Source organism: Phyllobates terribilis, unplaced genomic scaffold (genome assembly GCF_046119375.1).
Source record: "Phyllobates terribilis strain yellow unplaced genomic scaffold, ASM4611937v1 Scaffold_13__5_contigs__length_258822181, whole genome shotgun sequence".
In the NCBI taxonomy this organism is placed as follows: Eukaryota; Metazoa; Chordata; class Amphibia; order Anura; family Dendrobatidae; genus Phyllobates; species Phyllobates terribilis.
In genome coordinates this window covers 177593807-177614319 of record NW_027362773.1, presented here as the reverse complement: position 1 = coordinate 177614319, position 20513 = coordinate 177593807, and the positions used below count along the sequence as shown (strand labels likewise).

The 20513-nt window shown below is 45.4% G+C and overlaps 1 protein-coding gene across 5 annotated transcripts in view; it reads right to left on the bottom strand.

Moving 5' to 3' along the window:
* Positions 1–20513, bottom strand: part of KCNC1 (potassium voltage-gated channel subfamily C member 1) — a 341595-nt gene that overhangs the window by 32695 nt on the left and 288387 nt on the right. For 2 of the 5 annotated variants that reach the window (XM_073659073.1, XM_073659074.1), the window contains exon 3: positions 6898–7086. The exons of 1 other annotated variant lie outside the window; for it this stretch is intronic. In XM_073659073.1, the coding sequence (XP_073515174.1) occupies positions 6898–7086 (189 nt within the window). Of the gene's footprint in view, positions 1–6897; positions 7087–20513 lie in introns of those variants that run through there. 2 more of the 5 variants (XR_012252826.1, XR_012252827.1) reach the window with 2 other exon arrangements.

Genomic DNA, 20513 nt, shown 5'->3' with positions numbered 1-20513 from the left:
CTGGAACTATAGGACTGGACACATTGGAGTCACTGCAACTATCAGACTGGGCACATTGGAGTCACTGGAACTATCGGACTGGGCACATTCGAGTCACTGGAACTATAGGACTGGACACATTGGAGTCACTGCAACTATCGGACTGGGCACATTGGAGTCACTGGAACTATCGGACTGGGCACATTGGAGTTACTGGAACTATCAGACTGGGCACAATGGAGTCACTGGAACTATCGGACTGGCACATTGGAGTCAATTGAACTATCAGACTGGGCACATTGGAGTCACTGGAACTATAGGACTGTGCACATTGGAGTCACTGGAACTATCAAACTGGGCACATTGGAGTCACTGGAACTATAGGACTGGGCACATTGGAGTCATTGGAATTATCGGACAGGGCACATTGGAGTCACTGGAACTATCAGACTGGGCACATTGGAGTCACTGGAACTATAGGACTGGGCACATTGGAGTCAATTAAACTATCAGACTGGGCACATTGGAGTCACTGGAACTATCGGACTGCGCACATTGGAGTCACTGGAACTATCAGACTGGGCACATTGGAGTCACTGGAACTATAGAACTGGGCACATTGGAGTCACTGGAACTAAAGGACTGGGCACATTGGAGTCAATTGAACTATCAGACTGGGCACATTGGAGTCACTGGAACTATCGAACTGCGCACATTGGAGTTTCTGGAACTATCAGACTGGGCACATTGGAGTCAATTGAACTATCAGACTGGGCACATTGGAGTCACTGGAACCATCGAACTGCGCACATTGGAGTTACTGGAACTATCAGACTGGGCACATTGGAGTCACTGGAACTATAGGACTGGGCACATTGGAGTCATTGGAATTATCGGACTGGGCACATTGGAGTCACTTGAACTTTCAGACTGGGCACATTGGAGTCACTGGAACTATCAGACTGGGCACATTGGAGTCACTGGAACTATAGGACTGGGCACATAGGAGTCATTGGAATTATCGGACTGGGCACATAGGAGTCATTGGAATTATCGGACTGGGCACATTGGAGTCACTGCAACTATCGGACTGGGCACATTGGAGTCATTGGAAATATCGGACTGGACACATTGGAGTCCCTGAAACTATCGGACTGGGCACATTGGAGTCACTGCAACTATCGGACTGGGCACATTGGAGTCACTGGAACTATAGGACTGGACACATTGAAGTCACTGGAACTATAGGACTGGGCACATTGGAGTCATTGTAATTATCGGACTGGGCACATTGGAGTCACTTGAACTATCAGACTGGGCACATTGGAGTCACTGGAACTATAGGATTGGGCACATTGGAGTCACTGGAACTATAGGACTGGGCACATTGGAGTCATTGGAATTATCGGACTGGGCACATTGGAGTCACTTGAACTATCAGACTGGGCACATTGGAGTCGCTGGAACTATCAGACTGGGCACATTGGAGTCACTGGAACTATCAGACTGGGCACATTGGAGTCGCTGGAACTATAGGACTGGACACATTGGAGTCACTGCAACTATCGGACTGGGCAAATTGGAGTCAATTGAACTATCGGACTGGGCACATTGGAGTTACTGGAACTATAGGACTGGGCACATTGGAGTCACTTGAACTATCGGATTGGGCACATTGGAGTCACTTGAACTATAGGACTGGGCACATTGGAGTCAATTGAACTATCAGACTGGGCACATTGGGACCACTGGAACTATAGGGTTGGGCACATTGGAGTCACTGGAACTATCGGACTGGGCACATTGGAGTCACTGGAACTATCGGACTGGGCACATTGGAGTCACTTGAACTATCAGACTGGGTACATTGGAGTCACTGGAACTATAGGACTGGGCACATTGGAGTCACTGGAACTATAGGACTGGGCACATTGGAGTCACTGGAACTATAGGACTGGGCACATTGGAGTCACTGGACCTATAGGACTGGGCATATTGGAGTCACTGGACCTATAGGACTGGGCACATTGGAGTCACTGGAACTATAGGACTGGGCATATTGGGACCACTGGAACGATAGGACTGGGCACATTGAAGTCACCGGATCTAGACGATTGCGCATATTGGAGTCACTGGACCTATAGGACTGGGCACATTGGAGTCACTGGAACTATAGGACTGGGCACATTGGAGTCACTGTACCTATAGGACTGGGCACATTGGAGTCACTGGACCCATAGGACTGGGCACATTGGAGTCACTGGAACTATAGGACTGGGCATATTCGGACCACTGGAACGATAGGACTTGGCACATTGAAGTCACTGGAACTATAGGACTGGGCACATTGGAGTCACTGGAACTATAGGACTGGGCACATTGGAGTCACCGGAACTATAGGACTGGGCATATTGGAGTCACTGGACCTATAGGACCGGGCACATTGGAGTCACTGGAACTATAGGACTGGGCACATTGGAGTCACTGGAACTATAGGACTGGGCATATTGGAGTCACTGGAACTATAGGACTGGGCACATTGAAGTCACTGGAACTATAGGACTGGGCATATTGGAGTCATTGGAATTATCGGACTGGGCACATTGGAGTCACTGAAACTATCAGACTGGGCACATTGGAGTCATTGGAATTATCGGACTGGGCACATTGGAGTCACTGGGACTATCGGACTGGGCACATTGGAGTCATTGGAATTACCGGACTGGGCACATTGGAGTCACTGGAACTATCGGACTGCGCACATTGGAGTCACTAGAACTATAGGACTGGGCACATTGGAGTCACTGCAGCTATCGGACTGGGCACATTGGAGTCACTGGAACTATCGAATTGGGCACATTGGAGTCACTGGAACTATAGGACTGGGCACATTGGAGTCATTGGAATTATCGGACAGGGCACATTGGAGTCACTGGAACTATCGGACTGGGCACATTGGAGTCACTGGAACTATAGAACTGCGTACATTGGAGTCACTGGAACTATAGGACTGTGCACATTGGAGTCACTGGAACTATCAGACTGGGCACATTGGAGTCACTGCAACTATCGGACTGGGCACATTGGAGTCATTGGAATTATCGGACTGGACACATTGGAGTCACTGCAACTATTGGACTGGGCACATTGGAGTCACTGAAACTATCAGACTGGGCACATTGGAGTCATTGGAATTATCGGACTGGGCACATTGGAGTCACTGGGACTATCGGACTGGGCACATTGGAGTCATTGGAATTACCGGACTGGGCACATTGGAGTCACTGGAACTATCGGACTGCGCACATTGGAGTCACTAGAACTATAGGACTGGGCACATTGGAGTCACTGCAGCTATCGGACTGGGCACATTGGAGTCACTGGAACTATCGAATTGGGCACATTGGAGTCACTGGAACTATAGGACTGGGCACATTGGAGTCATTGGAATTATCGGACAGGGCACATTGGAGTCACTGGAACTATCGGACTGGGCACATTGGAGTCACTGGAACTATAGAACTGCGTACATTGGAGTCACTGGAACTATAGGACTGTGCACATTGGAGTCACTGGAACTATCAGACTGGGCACATTGGAGTCACTGCAACTATCGGACTGGGCACATTGGAGTCATTGGAATTATCGGACTGGACACATTGGAGTCACTGCAACTATTGGACTGGGCACATTGGAGTCACTGCAACTATCGGACTGGGCACATTGGAGTCACTGCAACTATCGGACTGGGCAAATTGGAATCACTGGAACTATAGGACTGGACACATTGGAGTCACTGCAACTATCAGACTGGGCACATTGGAGTCACTGGAACTATCGGACTGGGCACATTCGAGTCACTGGAACTATAGGACTGGACACATTGGAGTCACTGCAACTATCGGACTGGGCACATTGGAGTCACTGGAACTATCGGACTGGGCACATTGGAGTTACTGGAACTATCAGACTGGGCACAATGGAGTCACTGGAACTATCGGACTGGCACATTGGAGTCAATTGAACTATCAGACTGGGCACATTGGAGTCACTGGAACTATAGGACTGTGCACATTGGAGTCACTGGAACTATCAAACTGGGCACATTGGAGTCACTGGAACTATAGGACTGGGCACATTGGAGTCACTGGAACTATAGGACTGGGCACATAGGAGTCATTGGAATTATCGGACTGGGCACATAGGAGTCATTGGAATTATCGGACTGGGCACATTGGAGTCACTGCAACTATCGGACTGGGCACATTGGAGTCATTGGAATTATCGGACTGGACACATTGGAGTCACTGCAACTATCGGACTGGGCACATTGGAGTTACTGCAACTATCGGACTGGGCACATTGGAGTCACTGGAACTATAGGACTGGACACATTGAAGTCACTGGAACTATAGGACTGGGCACATTGGAGTCATTGTAATTATCGGACTGGGCACATTGGAGTCACTTGAACTATCAGACTGGGCACATTGGAGTCACTGGAACTATAGGATTGGGCACATTGGAGTCACTGGAACTATAGGACTGGGCACATTGGAGTCATTGGAATTATCGGACTGGGCACATTGGAGTCACTTGAACTATCAGACTGGGCACATTGGAGTCGCTGGAACTATCAGACTGGGCACATTGGAGTCACTGGAACTATCAGACTGGGCACATTGGAGTCGCTGGAACTATAGGACTGGACACATTGGAGTCACTGCAACTATCGGACTGGGCACATTGGAGTCAATTGAACTATCGGACTGGGCACATTGGAGTTACTGGAACTATAGGACTGGGCACATTGGAGTCACTTGAACTATAGGACTGAGCACATTGGAGTCAATTGAACTATCAGACTGGGCACATTGGGACCACTGGAACTATAGGGTTGGGCACATTGGAGTCACTGGAACTATCGGACTGGGCACATTAGAGTCACTGGAACTATCGGACTGGGCACATTGGAGTCACTTGAACTATCAGACTGGGTACATTGTAGTCAATTGAACTATAGGACTGGGCACATTGGAGTCACTGGAACTATCGGAATGGGCACGTTGGAGTCACTGGAACTATCGGACTGGGCACATTGGAGTCACTGGAACTATCGGACTGCGCACATTGGAATCACTGCAACTATCGGAATGCGCACATTGGAGTCACTGGAACTATAGGACTGGACACATTGGAGTCACTTGAGCTATCAGACTGGCACATTGGGAACACTGGAACTATCGGACTGGGAACTTTGGGGCCATTGGAACTCTAGGACTGGACACATTGGAGTCACTGGAACTATCGGACTGGGCACATTGGAGACACTGGAACTATCAGACTGGGCACTTTGGTGCCACTGGAACTATAGGACTGGACACATTGGAGTCACTGGAACTATCGGACTGGGCACATTGGAGTCACTGGAACTTTCGGATTGGGCACATTGGAGTCACTGGAACTATCGGCCTGGGCACATTGGAGTCACTGGAACTATTGGATTGGGCACATTGGAGTCACTGGAACTATCAGAATGGGCACATTGGAGTCACTGGAACTATCGAATTGGGCACAGTGGAGTCACTGGAACTATCGGACTGGGCACATTGGAGTCACTGCAACTATCGGGCTGGGCATATTGGAGTCACTGCAACTATCGGACTGGGCACATTGGAGTCACTGGAACTATCGGATTGGGCACATTGGAGTCACTGGAACTATCGAATTGAGCACAGTGGAGTCACTGGAACTATCGGACTGGGCACATTGGGGCCGCTGGAGCTATCGGACTGGGCACTTTGGGGCCACTGGAACTATAGGATTGGGCACATTGGAGGCACTGGAACTATCGGACTGGGCACATTGGAGTCACTGGAACTATCGGACTGGGAATTCTGGAACTATCAGCTTGGGCACTTTGGGGCCACTGGAACTATAGGACTGTGCACATTGGGGCCACTAGAACTATAGGATTGGGCACATTGGAGTCACTGGAACTATTGGACTGGGCACATTGGAGTCACTGGAACTATCAGACTGGGCACATTGGAGTCACTGGAACTATTTGACTGGGCACATTGGAGTCACTGGAACTATTGGACTGGGCACATTGGAGTCACTGGAACTATCAGACTGGGCACTTTTGGGGCCACTGTAACTATCGGATTGTGCATTCTGGAACTATCGGACTGGGCATTCTGGAACTATCAGACTGGGCACTTTGGGGCCACTGGAACTATAGGACTGGCCACATTTGGGCCACTAGAACTATAGGACTGGGCACATTGGAGTCAATGGAACTATTGGACTGGGCACATTGGAGTCACTGGAACTATCGGACTGGGCATTCTGGAACTATCATGCAGGGCAATTTGGGGCCACTGGAACTATTTGATTGAGCACATTGGAGTCACTGGAACTATCGAACAGGGCACACTGGAACCACATTAAATATTAGACTGGGCACAATGGCGCCACATGAAGTATTGAACTGGGGACACGAAATCCACATCAACTATTGGACTGGGAACACTGGAGCCACAACAACTATTGGACTGGGCAGACAGGGGCCTCATGAAATTTTGGACTGGGCACATTGGGGTCACCTGAAATATCTGACTGGGGAGATGCATGAAAAATTGCACTGGGCACATTGGAGCCACATATTCTATTGAACTGGGTACAATAGGGCCACATGAGGTATCGGACTTGGCACAGCCACATTTTGGGCTATTTCTGGGCTTATAAGTGCATCATTTTCAAGTCGGTCAGCATGGCTCACTGAAATTTGGACAATGGAAGACTTGAAGTGATAGTATACAACATGAAGTGTCTATATCCTTTGTCTCTACTGACACCGCATAATCCCTGGCTACTTGTGAATGCAAGTTTCTCTTATAAAACTCATCTACATACCCTTTCTTACTCCTCCATCAGGCAGGCTTGGATATTCCTCGGGTGAAAGGAGAAAGTAGGGTCCACCTTTCTCCCGAGTGCTAGACTGTGTAAAGGACAGGCCCTCATCGGGCGTTATTGTCTGGTCTATATGAGGACAGTCTTCATTTGCCAACGCCGCTTTGGCCACGTCTCCATTCAGTTTCGAATCTTAGAATATAATAAAGAGGCCATTGGAGGCAATATTAGGATGCGGAGCTCAATGCAGCATGCAAATGTACATAAAACACAGATACAAACAAACATACCATTAAGCAACATAGTTGGTTGGATTTAGCATACTGTGCAGTTTTTATTTTTTTTGAGAAATTTAACTAATTTTGATTATCTTCCAGATCATAGATTTCTGCTAAGATCATCAGAATGTTAGCTAAATATATACTGTATATGGGACTGTGCAAAGGTTTTAGGTAGGTGTAGATAAAATACTGTAAAGTAAAAATGATTTAAAAACAGTTGTTAATAGTTTATTTTTTATAAGCTAACTAAATGCAAATTGAGTGAACAAAAGACAAATCTAAATAAAATCAGTGATTGCTGTGACCACCCTTTTGACTTCAACAATTCTTCTAGGTAAATTTACATAATCTTTGAAGGAACTTGGCAAATAGGTTGTTCCAAACATTTTGGAGAACTAACCACAGATCATCTGTGGATGTAGGTTTGTGCAAATCCTGCAGTCTCTTCATGTAATCCCAAAGAGCAGATGATGTTGAGATCAGGGATCTGATCCTGAGATAAAGGCTCTCAGCACATCATTAATACTGACCAAATACCCAACTCCATTTGCTAAAATGCCGCCCCACACTTGCAAGGAATCTCCACCATGCTTCACAATTGCCTGAAGTCAGTCATTATTACCACACTAAAGCCTCAAAATGTATTCTGCAGCCGGATAAAGACCCCAAACATACAACTTATGCCAATAAGAACTGTCTTCAGGTTAAAGAAGAACATGAAGTCTTAGAAGTGATCATATGTCCCTCGTAGAGTCCAAATATAAAACATCAACCAGACTGTCTGTGATTACATGAATTAAATAACTAGAACACGGCACTCCTGAACATTGTTGCACAAGTAGGGTCCTATCCAATCCTTATAAGACGTGTACTGGAGAATGTGAAAAAAATTCAAAGTACAATGAATTTGAAAAAAAAAGTGCAATTCCACAATTGTTTTTGGGTTGTTTTTTTTTTACCATATCTCCTATATGGTAAAACTGACCTGGCAATATGATTCTCCAGGTCAGAATGAGTATGCAGATATCAAAAACATGTACAGTTTTTTTTTATTTAAGTAGTGAAAAAAAATTCCAAAACTTGTCCGAACAAAAGTTTTTGTCAGGACTCGAACCCAGCAGCTCTTGTGCACCAGGAGGCAGCTCTTCCCTCTGAGCTATTCAGCTCGCTGGACAGTTCCTGGCTAACCTAGTACCTGTGTTGTTCCTGAGCGGCTCCAAGCCTGTGTTGTTTCTGATTGGCTTCATCCTGTGAGTCCCTGATTGAGCACCCTATTTAAACCTGACCCGACACCTCCTTCCTTGGGAGCTTATTGAGCTCCCAGCCTTTAGTCAAGCTCTCCCTTCACCTGCTGCCTCATACAAGACTATACTGCTGCTTCCATGTACCGAATTTATTTTGGTGCCACATACCGAGAAAGGTTTTCTAAGTTGCAAACACAGATTTTGGGTCAGCAAAAAAGAAATTATTGAGTTAAAGAGGCAACTTCTGGAATTGCGAAACTCAGGCCTGGAATCAAACGCACAAATGCCACTACCCACAAAGTTCAGTGGCGATCGTCATCATTACTTTGGAATCCTTAATCAATGTCATATTGTAAAGGACATATTGATACTCATGCTAGAGCAACTCCATTTTGTCTACTCGCTTTAAAATCATGTTATTATCACTCCTTGCATAACATACATTCTTTCTTTCTCTTCACATAGAACTCATCTCACACTAACCTTTTCTCAAGAGAAAATTTTGTCAGACACTCTTATCTAACTTGTTTAGGCCAGGTTTTACCTTGTAAAATTTCCATAGTGCTTCAAACTAACAATGATAATATGACCATATATGTGTTTTCCGTAATAATTGTACTAACATCAGTTAGCCAATAGTATTGTAGTATGGCTGTAGAGTTGATTGGCTATTTGATATACTCAAAACAATATAAAATGCTAAGCAAAATAAACGGGATCAGAGATTCTTTGAATCCTCCCAATACAGAACATTGTTTCCGTTTGGTTTTCTGTGGATTGCAATCAACATAATAATTTAATAATTTGACACTCACTTGGTCAACCGTGAAGGGTTATTGCCCTCCCTTAACAATATCTACTTCCAGATGCAACCGTCTCCGTTTACCAGCGACAGTAAAAAGGTTCTGTTCATCATTAATCTCCTGACTGATGACGCTCTTGCATGGGCCTCACCTTATGTGGAAAAGAACCGTGACCTCCTACATGACCTAGTTTCATTCATCACAGCTATGAATCAAGTGTTTGATGACCCGAATCGTTGTGCTACAGCTGAAACAAAGTTTTATAATTTACGCCAAGGGTGACGCTCTGGAGCTGAATACACCTCAGAATGGGATTTAGCTGGCCAGAGGAGTCAATTTTGACGAGGATATTCAGAGCTAATAAAGGAGGAACTTACCAGGAGCGAGACCCCTGATAATTTAGAAGACTTTATTCAATTGTGCATCCGAATTGATCAGAGACTCACTGAATGAAGAAAGGAAAGACTGCGAGTATTTGGAAACAACCCTAACTATTCCTTTACTCAATCAGCATTAAGAAACCAACAGGAAATGGAAAGTGTGCCTGAACCTATGGAGACTGAGGTCATCCGAAATCCTCTCTCCGCAGAAAATGTATGCCTCTATTGTGGGGGCTCTGGACATTTTGCCATTAACTGTCCTAATAGAAGGACTAGCTTTCACCAATGCCAAAGCTGCAAGCAATTTAGACCTTTCTGAATGACTAGATCGGGTCATGCAGACCATCTTATCTGTAATGCAGGATAAAGGCAAAGAGCAATCACCATCGTCTCATTTTGTCATTCCCATGCAGGTCATAATCGGGAGACAAAAAAATACAATGTTCTGCTATGTTAGATTCTGGAGGGGGGGGGGATTTCATGGACTTACAATTCACACTTGATAATAACATTGCAGGTAGGACTAAATCCATGTTAATCGATATGGAAACTGTGGATGGATCACTTTTATCTTCTGGATCTGTTACTCATTAGACAAGTGAACTTGAAATCTGTATTGAACCAAATCATCATGATGCTGTTAGTTTTCATCTGATTTCCTCTCCAAAATTTTCAGGTATTCTAGAACTTCCCTGGTTCTCAACCCATAACCCTTCCATCAATTGGGCATCGAGGACCATTACCTTTCCCTCTGAGTACTGTAAAAACAATTGCCATGCTAATTTACCTGTTCTCAAACAAATTCAAGTATCTGAGATTTTGCATCAAAATTATGATAAACGACCACCTCAGTACCAGCAATTCAGTGAGGTCTGCAGCAAAAAGAACACTGTCTCCTCATTTTTCTTATGATTGTCCCATCGACAGGCATCCATTCCGTTTGGGCGAATTTACAATCTTTCTGAATCAGAATTGAAGGAAAAGAGCACCTAGATGAAAACTTAGAGAAAGGCTTCATTCAACCTTCTTCTTCGCCAGATGGAGCACCCTTGTTTTTTGTAGAAAAAAAGGACTCAGCCCTGCGACCATGTATTGATTACAGAGAATTAAATAAGATTACCATTGAGAATCGCTACCCATTCCCTTTAATTCCTGAGTTGCTGGAGAGACTAGGTTTTGCCAAGATATTTACCAAACTCGATCTAAGAGGGGTTTATAATCTCCCAAGAAGGTCTGAGCATGGATCCTAGTAAAATCAGAGCGGTAGTTGACTGGCCTACTCCAAGAAATTTAAAAGACGTCCAGTGCTTTATAGGATTTGCACATTTCTATAGAAAATTCATTAAAAACTTTTCAAAAATCATTTTGCCAATTACTTCACTCACAAAGAAAACCAAAGTGTGTACCAGGTCTCCAGAGGCACAAACTAAACGCTCTTTTCACTTCTGCATCATTACTAGTCCATCCAAATCCCGAACTGCTGTTTGTTGTCAAAGTAGACGCCCCAGATTCTGTGGTAAGAACATTGTGTCACGGCGCGTTGGAAACAAGATGCAAATTCATCCATGTGCCTTACTTTCTCATACCACGTCATCTGCAGAAAAGAACGGTGACATTGAAAATAAAGAATTTTTAGCTATTAAAGTCGCCTTCTTCGAATGGAGACATCTTTTGGAAGGGGCCAGTCATCCGGTGACTGGCCTTACTGACCACAAAAATTTAGAATTCATACATACAGCTAAGAGACACTCTGCAAGACAAGCACGCAGGGACTTATTTTTCTCCAGATTTGATTTTGTAATTTCTTATCGCCCCGGTTCACGAAACGGTAAGGCTGACGCTCTGTCCAGGATATCTACTGAACCTCAGGAGAGGTACAACACTGACTATACCATTCTTCATCTAAAAAATGTCTTGGAAATACTGGACACTAAAGATTTTTTTTACAAAAATTAAAGATGGATACCAAACTGACTTTTCTCTTACCCATCCTTCTAAAGATGTTTATCTTTCTTTTAAGGAGGGGTTTTGGATGGAAAAGCACCAAATATATGTCCCCAAATCTGCTCGACTAGAAGTCCTCAGACTTGTCCATGATTCCAAACTTGTAGGACACCCTGGAGTCATGAAAACTCAAGAACTAATGCTCCGTTCTTTTTGGTGGCCTAATTGTTGGAGGGATGTGAGAAAATATGTTTCCTCCTGTTTAACATGTGCACGGAACAAAACGCCACAATCTTCTCCGTTACGACTCCTTCAACCTCTCCCAGTTTCATCCAGGCCTTAGGGATCAATCTCAATGGATTTTATCATGGATCTACCTCCATCTAAAGAAATGACTGTTATCCTTGTTGTGGTGGGCCGGCTCACAAAGATGGCCCATTTTATTCCAACTAAAGGGATTCCTTCTGCTGAACAAACCACAGAAATAATGGTCAGAGAGATATTCAGGCTGCATGGAATTCCTGGCAATGTAATTTCTGATAGATGTGTTCAGTTTACATCACAGTTTTGGAAAAGCTTCTGTACAGCTTTAGGAGTTACTGTCAATTTGTCTACTGCCTTCCATTCACAATTCAATGGCCAGACTGAAAGGACGAATTCAATCTCTAACAATATCTGCGCGGTTTTATTTCTTACCTGCAAGATGACGGGGTGGACCATTTACCAACGTCAGAATTTGCCTATAATAACTCCAAAGTTCTACTTCCCAAAGTCCATTTTTTTTGCTAATTCTGGCTTGCACCCAGCAATTTCTAATCTTCCATTTAATACTTTGGTTCTTGCTGTTACTAACAAAGCTGCAGGAAACTCAGAAAGAACTAATTGAGATGTTACAATAGGCCCAAGAAGATTATAAAAAGAGCAGATAAACATTGCAAAGCCCCTCCCAATCTTCAGGTCGGTGACAAGGTTCGGCTTTCTACAAAAAATCTGAAAAGAAAGGTACAGTTGTCGAAATTGGGTCAAAAATTCAAAGGACCTTCTCAAATTTATGCACAAATAAACCAAGTTGCCTTCCATTTAAAACTTAGTAACAGCATTAAAATTCACCCTGTGCTCCATGTATCCTCGCTCAAACCATTCAGTGAGAACCCATTTCCAGGAAGTACTCAGCCACCTCCTCCACCAGAAATAGTCCATTGTGAAGAAGAGGACATCGTGGATAAAATCCTGGACTGTAGAGGATTTAGAGGAAGATTACAATATTTCATACGATGGAAGGGTTACGGACCAGAAGATAATTCATGGGAGCCGGAGTGCAATGTCCATGCACCCAGGCTTACAAGAGACTTTCTTCAGAGACATCCAGAGAAGCGAGCGCCTGAGATGTCCAGGGCCATCTTGGAAGGAGGGGACTACTGTCAGGACTCGAAGCCAGCAGCTCTTGTGCACCAGGCAGCAGCTCTTCTCTCTGAGCTATTCAGCTCGCTGGACAGTTCCTGGCTAACCCAGATTCTAGTACCTGTGTTGTTCCTGAGCAGCTCCACCCTGTGTTGTTTCTGATTGGCTTCATCCTGTGAGTTCCTGATTGAACACCCTATATAAACCTGACCTGGCACCTCCTTCCTTGCGAGATTATCGAGCTCCCAGCCTTTAGTCAAGCTCTCCCTTCAGCTGCAGCCTCATACGAGATTATACTGCTTTTCATGTGTACTGATTCCTGGCTTTTTCCTGACTTCCCCATCTGCTAAATCCCTCAATACTATACTGCTGTTTCTGTGTCCTGGAAAGTACCGGTAGACTGTGTCCGGAAATAAAAGACATTTTTCAATGAGAACTAGAGTAAAAAATCCATACAAAGTTGTATCACAGCTGGGCTATGCTGTACGTCTGTAAAAGCAGTTAAACAGCTCTTTGCCATGTAATATAGATGTATAAAAAACTGTTAATATCAACAGAGACTAAAATAGTCTCTTTAGTGAGGTGACCAAGGTCAGTGATGATTTGCAGAAAAGATCCGGTATCCAACAAGAATGATTTGGTGTTTTTCACTAAAGAGGTTCATTTTTTTTAAAGAAACTTATCAGGTAAAGGATCTACGGTCAACCAGGGAACTTGTGGAGTCATTTATGTATTTTAAGAAGCGGGTAAAAGAGAGGCATTACTGGACTTTTGTTGAAAAAAGCATTATTTTGCAGCACATTATCCACAACTGCTTAAAACTTTAGCACACACATATATATATATATATATATATATATATATATATTTATATATATATATATATAATTATTTTTTTTTTTAAAGTTGATTAAAATAAACTGCACAGTCAGAGAATGGCTAATTTCTGAACCATATATTATATAATTCAATTTATTTGAATAAACTTTCAGAAAAAGTCAAATATATAATTTTTCCACATAATCTTCCTGCTTTTCAATATACTTTGTCCACCTGTCAGCTAGCTTTTGTGTACCTTCATTAAAAAATATTTCAAGGCACGCTGCGATACATTGTTGTCTTCGCCTCTTCTTCAGACATGAATTGTGTGGTCTCGCTCGTTCCTTTAACTTCTCTATCCATTCATATACACTTCTTCATGACAAAACACTTTTTCCATACTGTGTACAAAATATTCAATAATTATGGGCACCAGGCTCACCCTTAGACCACAAAAAAATGAATCACTGAACACTGCTCGTCTTTTGTAAGTGGGGCAGCCATTCCTCCTTGTACTGCAGTCACAAGTGAACTGATGTGAAACCATCAAACCTGCACAGTAGTGACTGGAGAGACAACGACCTGGTACGGAAAGTAAAACCTGCGCAGTAGTGACTGGAGAGACAACGACCTGGTACGGAAAGTAAAACCTGCGCAGTAGTGACTGGAGAGACAACGACCTGGTACGGAAAGTAAAACCTGCGCAGTAGTGACTGGAGAGACAACGACCTGGTACGGAAAGTAAAACCTGCACAGTAGTGACTGGAGAGACAACGACCTGGTATGGAAAGTAAAACTTGCACAGTAGTGACTGGAGAGACAACGACCTGGTACGGAAAGTAAAACCTGCACAGTAGTGACTGGAGAGACAACGACCTGGTATGGAAAGTAAAACCTGCACAGTAGTGACTGGAGAGACAACGACCTGGTATGGAAAGTAAAACCTGCACTGTAGTGACTGGAGAGACAACGACCTGGTACAGAAAGTAAAACCTGCACTGTAGTGACTGGAGAGACAACGACCTGGTACGGAAAGTAAAACCTGCACTGTAGTGACTGGAGAGACAACGACCTGGTACGGAAAGTAAAACCTGCACAGTAGTGACTGGAGAGACAACGACCTGGTATGGAAAGTAAAACCTGCACAGTAGTGACTGGAGAGACAACGACCTGGTATGGAAAGTAAAACCTGCACAGTAGTGACTGGAGAGACAACGACCTGGTACGGAAAGTAAAACCTGCACACTAGTGACTGGAGAGACAACGACCTGGTACGGAAAGTAAAACCTGCATAGTAGTGACTGGAGAGACAACGACCTGGTACGGAAAGTAAAACCTGCACAGTAGTGACTGGAGAGACAACGACCTGGTACGGAAAGTAAAACCTGCGCAGTAGTGACTGGAGAGACAACGACCTGGTACGGAAAGTAAAACCTGCACAGTAGTGACTGGAGAGACAACGACCTGGTACGGAAAGTAAAACCTACACAGTAGTGACTGGAGAGACAACGACCTGGTACGGAAAGTAAAACCTGCGCAGTAGTGACTGGAGAGACAACGACCTGGTACGGAAAGTAAAACCTACACAGTAGTGACTGGAGAGACAACGACCTGGTATGGAAAGTAAAACCTGAACAGTAGTGACTGGAGAGACAACGACCTGGTACGGAAAGTAAAACCTGCACAGTAGTGACTGGAGAGACAACGACCTGGTACGGAAAGTAAAACCTGCACAGCACACTAGTGACTGGAGAGACAACGACCTGGTACGGAAAGTAAAACCTGCACAGTAGTGACTGGAGAGACAACGATCTGGTACGGAAAGTAAAACCTACACAGTAGTGACTGGAGAGACAACGACCTGGTACGGAAAGTAAAACCTGCGCAGTAGTGACTGGAGAGACAACGACCTGGTACGGAAAGTAAGACCTGCGCAGTAGTGACTGGAGAGACAACGACCTGGTACGGAAAGTAAAACCTGCGCAGTAGTGACTGGAGAGACAACGACCTGGTACGGAAAGTAAAACCTGCACAGTAGTGACTGGAGAGACAACGACCTGGTATGGAAAGTAAAACCTGCGCAGTAGTGACTGGAGAGACAACGACCTGGTACGGAAAGTAAAACCTGCGCAGTAGTGACTGGAGAGACAACGACCTGGTACAGAAAGTAAAACCTGCGCAGTAGTGACTGGAGAGACAACGACCTGGTACGGAAAGTAAAACCTACACAGTAGTGACTGGAGAGACAACGACCTGGTATGGAAAGTAAAACCTGCACAGTAGTGACTGGAGAGACAACGACCTGGTACGGAAAGTAAAACCTGCACAGTAGTGACTGGAGAGACAACGACCTGGTAGGGAAAGTAAAACCTGCACAGCACACTAGTGACTGGAGAGACAACGACCTGGTACGGAAAGTAAAACCTGCACAGTAGTGACTGGAGAGACAACGACCTGGTACGGAAAGTAAAACCTACACAGTAGTGACTGGAGAGACAACGACCTGGTACGGAAAGTAAAACCTGCGCAGTAGTGACTGGAGAGACAACGACCTGGTACGGAAAGTAAAACCTGCGCAGTAGTGACTGGAGAGACAACGACCTGGTACGGAAAGTAAAACCTGCGCAGTAGTGACTGGAGAGACAACGACCTGGTACGGAAAGTAAAACCTGCGCAGTAGTGACTGGAGAGACAACGACCTGGTACGGAAAGTAAAACCTGCGCAGTAGTGACTGGAGAGACAACGACCTGGTACGGAAAGTAAAACCTGCACAGTAGTGACTGGAGAGACAACGACCTGGTATGGAAAGTAAAACTTGCACAGTAGTGACTGGAGAGACAACGACCTGGTACGGAAAGTAAAACCTGCACAGTAGTGACTGGAGAGACAACGACCTGGTATGGAAAGTAAAACCTGCACAGTAGTGACTGGAGAGACAACGACCTGGTATGGAAAGTAAAACCTGCACTGTAGTGACTGGAGAGACAACGACCTGGTACAGAAAGTAAAACCTGCACTGTAGTGACTGGAGAGACAACGACCTGGTACGGAAAGTAAAACCTGCACTGTAGTGACTGGAGAGACAACGACCTGGTACGGAAAGTAAAACCTGCACAGTAGTGACTGGAGAGACAACGACCTGGTATGGAAAGTAAAACCTGCACAGTAGTGACTGGAGAGACAACGACCTGGTATGGAAAGTAAAACCTGCACAGTAGTGACTGGAGAGACAACGACCTGGTACGGAAAGTAAAACCTGCACACTAGTGACGAGAGACAACGACCTGGTACGGAATGTAAAACCTGCATAGTAGTGACTGGAGAGACAACGACCTGGTACGGAAAGTAAAACCTGCACAGTAGTGACTGGAGAGACAACGACCTGGTACGGAAAGTAAAACCTGCGCAGTAGTGACTGGAGAGACAACGACCTGGTACGGAAAGTAAAACCTGCACAGTAGTGACTGGAGAGACAACGACCTGGTACGGAAAGTAAAACCTACACAGTAGTGACTGGAGAGACAACGACCTGGTACGGAAAGTAAAACCTGCGCAGTAGTGACTGGAGAGACAACGACCTGGTACGGAAAGTAAAACCTACACAGTAGTGACTGGAGAGACAACGACCTGGTATGGAAAGTAAAACCTGCACAGTAGTGACTGGAGAGACAACGACCTGGTACGGAAAGTAAAACCTGCACAGTAGTGACTGGAGAGACAACGACCTGGTACGGAAAGTAAAACCTGCACAGCACACTAGTGACTGGAGAGACAACGACCTGGTACGGAAAGTAAAACCTGCACAGTAGTGACTGGAGAGACAACGATCTGGTACGGAAAGTAAAACCTACACAGTAGTGACTGGAGAGACAACGACCTGGTACGGAAAGTAAAACCTGCGCAGTAGTGACTGGAGAGACAACGACCTGGTACGGAAAGTAAGACCTGCGCAGTAGTGACTGGAGAGACAACGACCTGGTACGGAAAGTAAAACCTGCGCAGTAGTGACTGGAGAGACAACGACCTGGTACGGAAAGTAAAACCTGCACAGTAGTGACTGGAGAGACAACGACCTGGTATGGAAAGTAAAACCTGCGCAGTAGTGACTGGAGAGACAACGACCTGGTACGGAAAGTAAAACCTGCGCAGTAGTGACTGGAGAGACAACGACCTGGTACGGAAAGTAAAACCTGCGCAGTAGTGACTGGAGAGACAACGACCTGGTACGGAAAGTAAAACCTACACAGTAGTGACTGGAGAGACAACGACCTGGTATGGAAAGTAAAACCTGCACAGTAGTGACTGGAGAGACAACGACCTGGTACGGAAAGTAAAACCTGCACAGTAGTGACTGGAGAGACAACGACCTGGTACGGAAAGTAAAACCTGCACAGCACACTAGTGACTGGAGAGACAACGACCTGGTACGGAAAGTAAAACCTGCACAGTAGTGACTGGAGAGACAACGACCTGGTACGGAAAGTAAAACCTACACAGTAGTGACTGGAGAGACAACGACCTGGTACGGAAAGTAAAACCTGCGCAGTAGTGACTGGAGAGACAACGACCTGGTACGGAAAGTAAAACCTGTGCAGTAGTGACTGGAGAGACAACGACCTGGTACAGAAAGTAAAACCTGCGCAGTAGTGACTGGAGAGACAACGACCTGGTACGGAAAGTAAAACCTGCACAGTAGTGACTGGAGAGACAACGACCTGGTATGGAAATTAAAACCTGCACAGTAGTGACTGGAGAGACAACGACCTGGTACGGAAAGTAAAACCTGCACAGTAGTGACTGGAGAGACAACGACCTGGTATGGAAAGTAAAACCTGCACAGTAGTGACTGGAGAGACAACGACCTGGTATGGAAAGTAAAACCTGCACTGTAGTGACTGGAGAGACAACGACCTGGTACAGAAAGTAAAACCTGCACTGTAGTGACTGGAGAGACAACGACCTGGTACGGAAAGTAAAACCTGCACTGTAGTGACTGGAGAGACAACGATCTGGTACGGAAAGTAAAACCTGCACAGTAGTGACTGGAGAGACAACGACCTGGTATGGAAAGTAAAACCTGCACAGTAGTGACTGGAGAGACAACGACCTGGTACGGAAAGTAAAACCTGCACACTAGTGACTGGAGAGACAACGACCTGGTACGGAAAGTAAAACCTGCATAGTAGTGACTGGAGAGACAACGACCTGGTACGGAAAGTAAAACCTGCACAGTAGTGACTGGAGAGACAACGACCTGGTACGGAAAGTAAAACCTGCGCAGTAGTGACTGGAGAGACAACGACCTGGTACGGAAAGTAAAACCTACACAGTAGTGACTGGAGAGACAACGACCTGGTACGGAAAGTAAAACCTACACAGTAGTGACTGGAGAGACAACGACCTAGTACGGAAAGTAAAACCTGCACAGTAGTGACTGGAGAGACAACGACCTGGTACGGAAAGTAAAACCTACACAGTAGTGACTGGAGAGACAACGACCTAGTACGTAAAGTAAAACCTGCACAGTAGTGACTGGAGAGACAACGACCTGGTACGGAAAGTAAAACCTGCACAGTAGTGACTGGAGAGACAACGACCTGGTACGGAAAGTAAAACCTGCGCAGTAGTGACTGGAGAGACAACGACCTGGTACGGAAAGTAAAACCTGCGCAGTAGTGACTGGAGAGACAACAACCTGGTACGGAAAGTAAAACCTGCGCAGTAGTGACTGGAGAGACAACGACCTGGTACGGAAAGTAAAACCTACACAGTAGTGACTGGAGAGACAACGACCTGGTATGGAAAGTAAAACCTGCACAGTAGTGACTGGAGAGACAACGACCTGGTACGGAAAGTAAAACCTGCACAGTAGTGACTGGAGAGACAACGACCTGGTACGGAAAGTAAAACCTGCACAGCACACTAGTGACTGGAGAGACAACGACCTGGTACGGAAAGTAAAACCTGCACAGTAGTGACTAGAGAGACAACGACCTGGTACGGAAAGTAAAACCTACACAGTAGTGACTGGAGAGACAACGACCTGGTACGGAAAGTAAAACCTGCGCAGTAGTGACTGGAGAGACAACGACCTGGTACGGAAAGTAAAACCTGCGCAGTAGTGACTGGAGAGACAACGACCTGGTACGGAAAGTAAAACCTGCGCAGTAGTGACTGGAGAGACAACGACCTGGTACGGAAAGTAAAACCTGCACAGTAGTGACTGGAGAGACAACGACCTGGTATGGAAAGTAAAACCTGCACAGTAGTGACTGGAGAGACAACGACCTGGTACGGAAAGTAAAACCTGCACAGTAGTGACTGGAGAGACAACGACCTGGTATGGAAAGTAAAACCTGCACAGTAGTGACTGGAGAGACAACGACCTGGTATGGAAAGTAAAACCTGCACTGTAGTGACTGGAGAGACAACGACCTGGTACAGAAAGTAAAACCTGCACTGTAGTGACTGGAGAGACAACGACCTGGTACGGAAAGTAAAACCTGCACTGTAGTGACTGGAGAGACAACGATCTGGTACGGAAAGTAAAACCTGCACAGTAGTGACTGGAGAGACCACGACCTGGTATGGAAAGTAAAACCTGCACAGTAGTGACTGGAGAGACAACGACCTGGTACGGAAAGTAAAACCTGCACACTAGTGACTGGAGAGACAACGACCTGGTACGGAAAGTAAAACCTGCATAGTAGTGACTGGAGAGACAACGACCTGGTACGGAAAGTAAA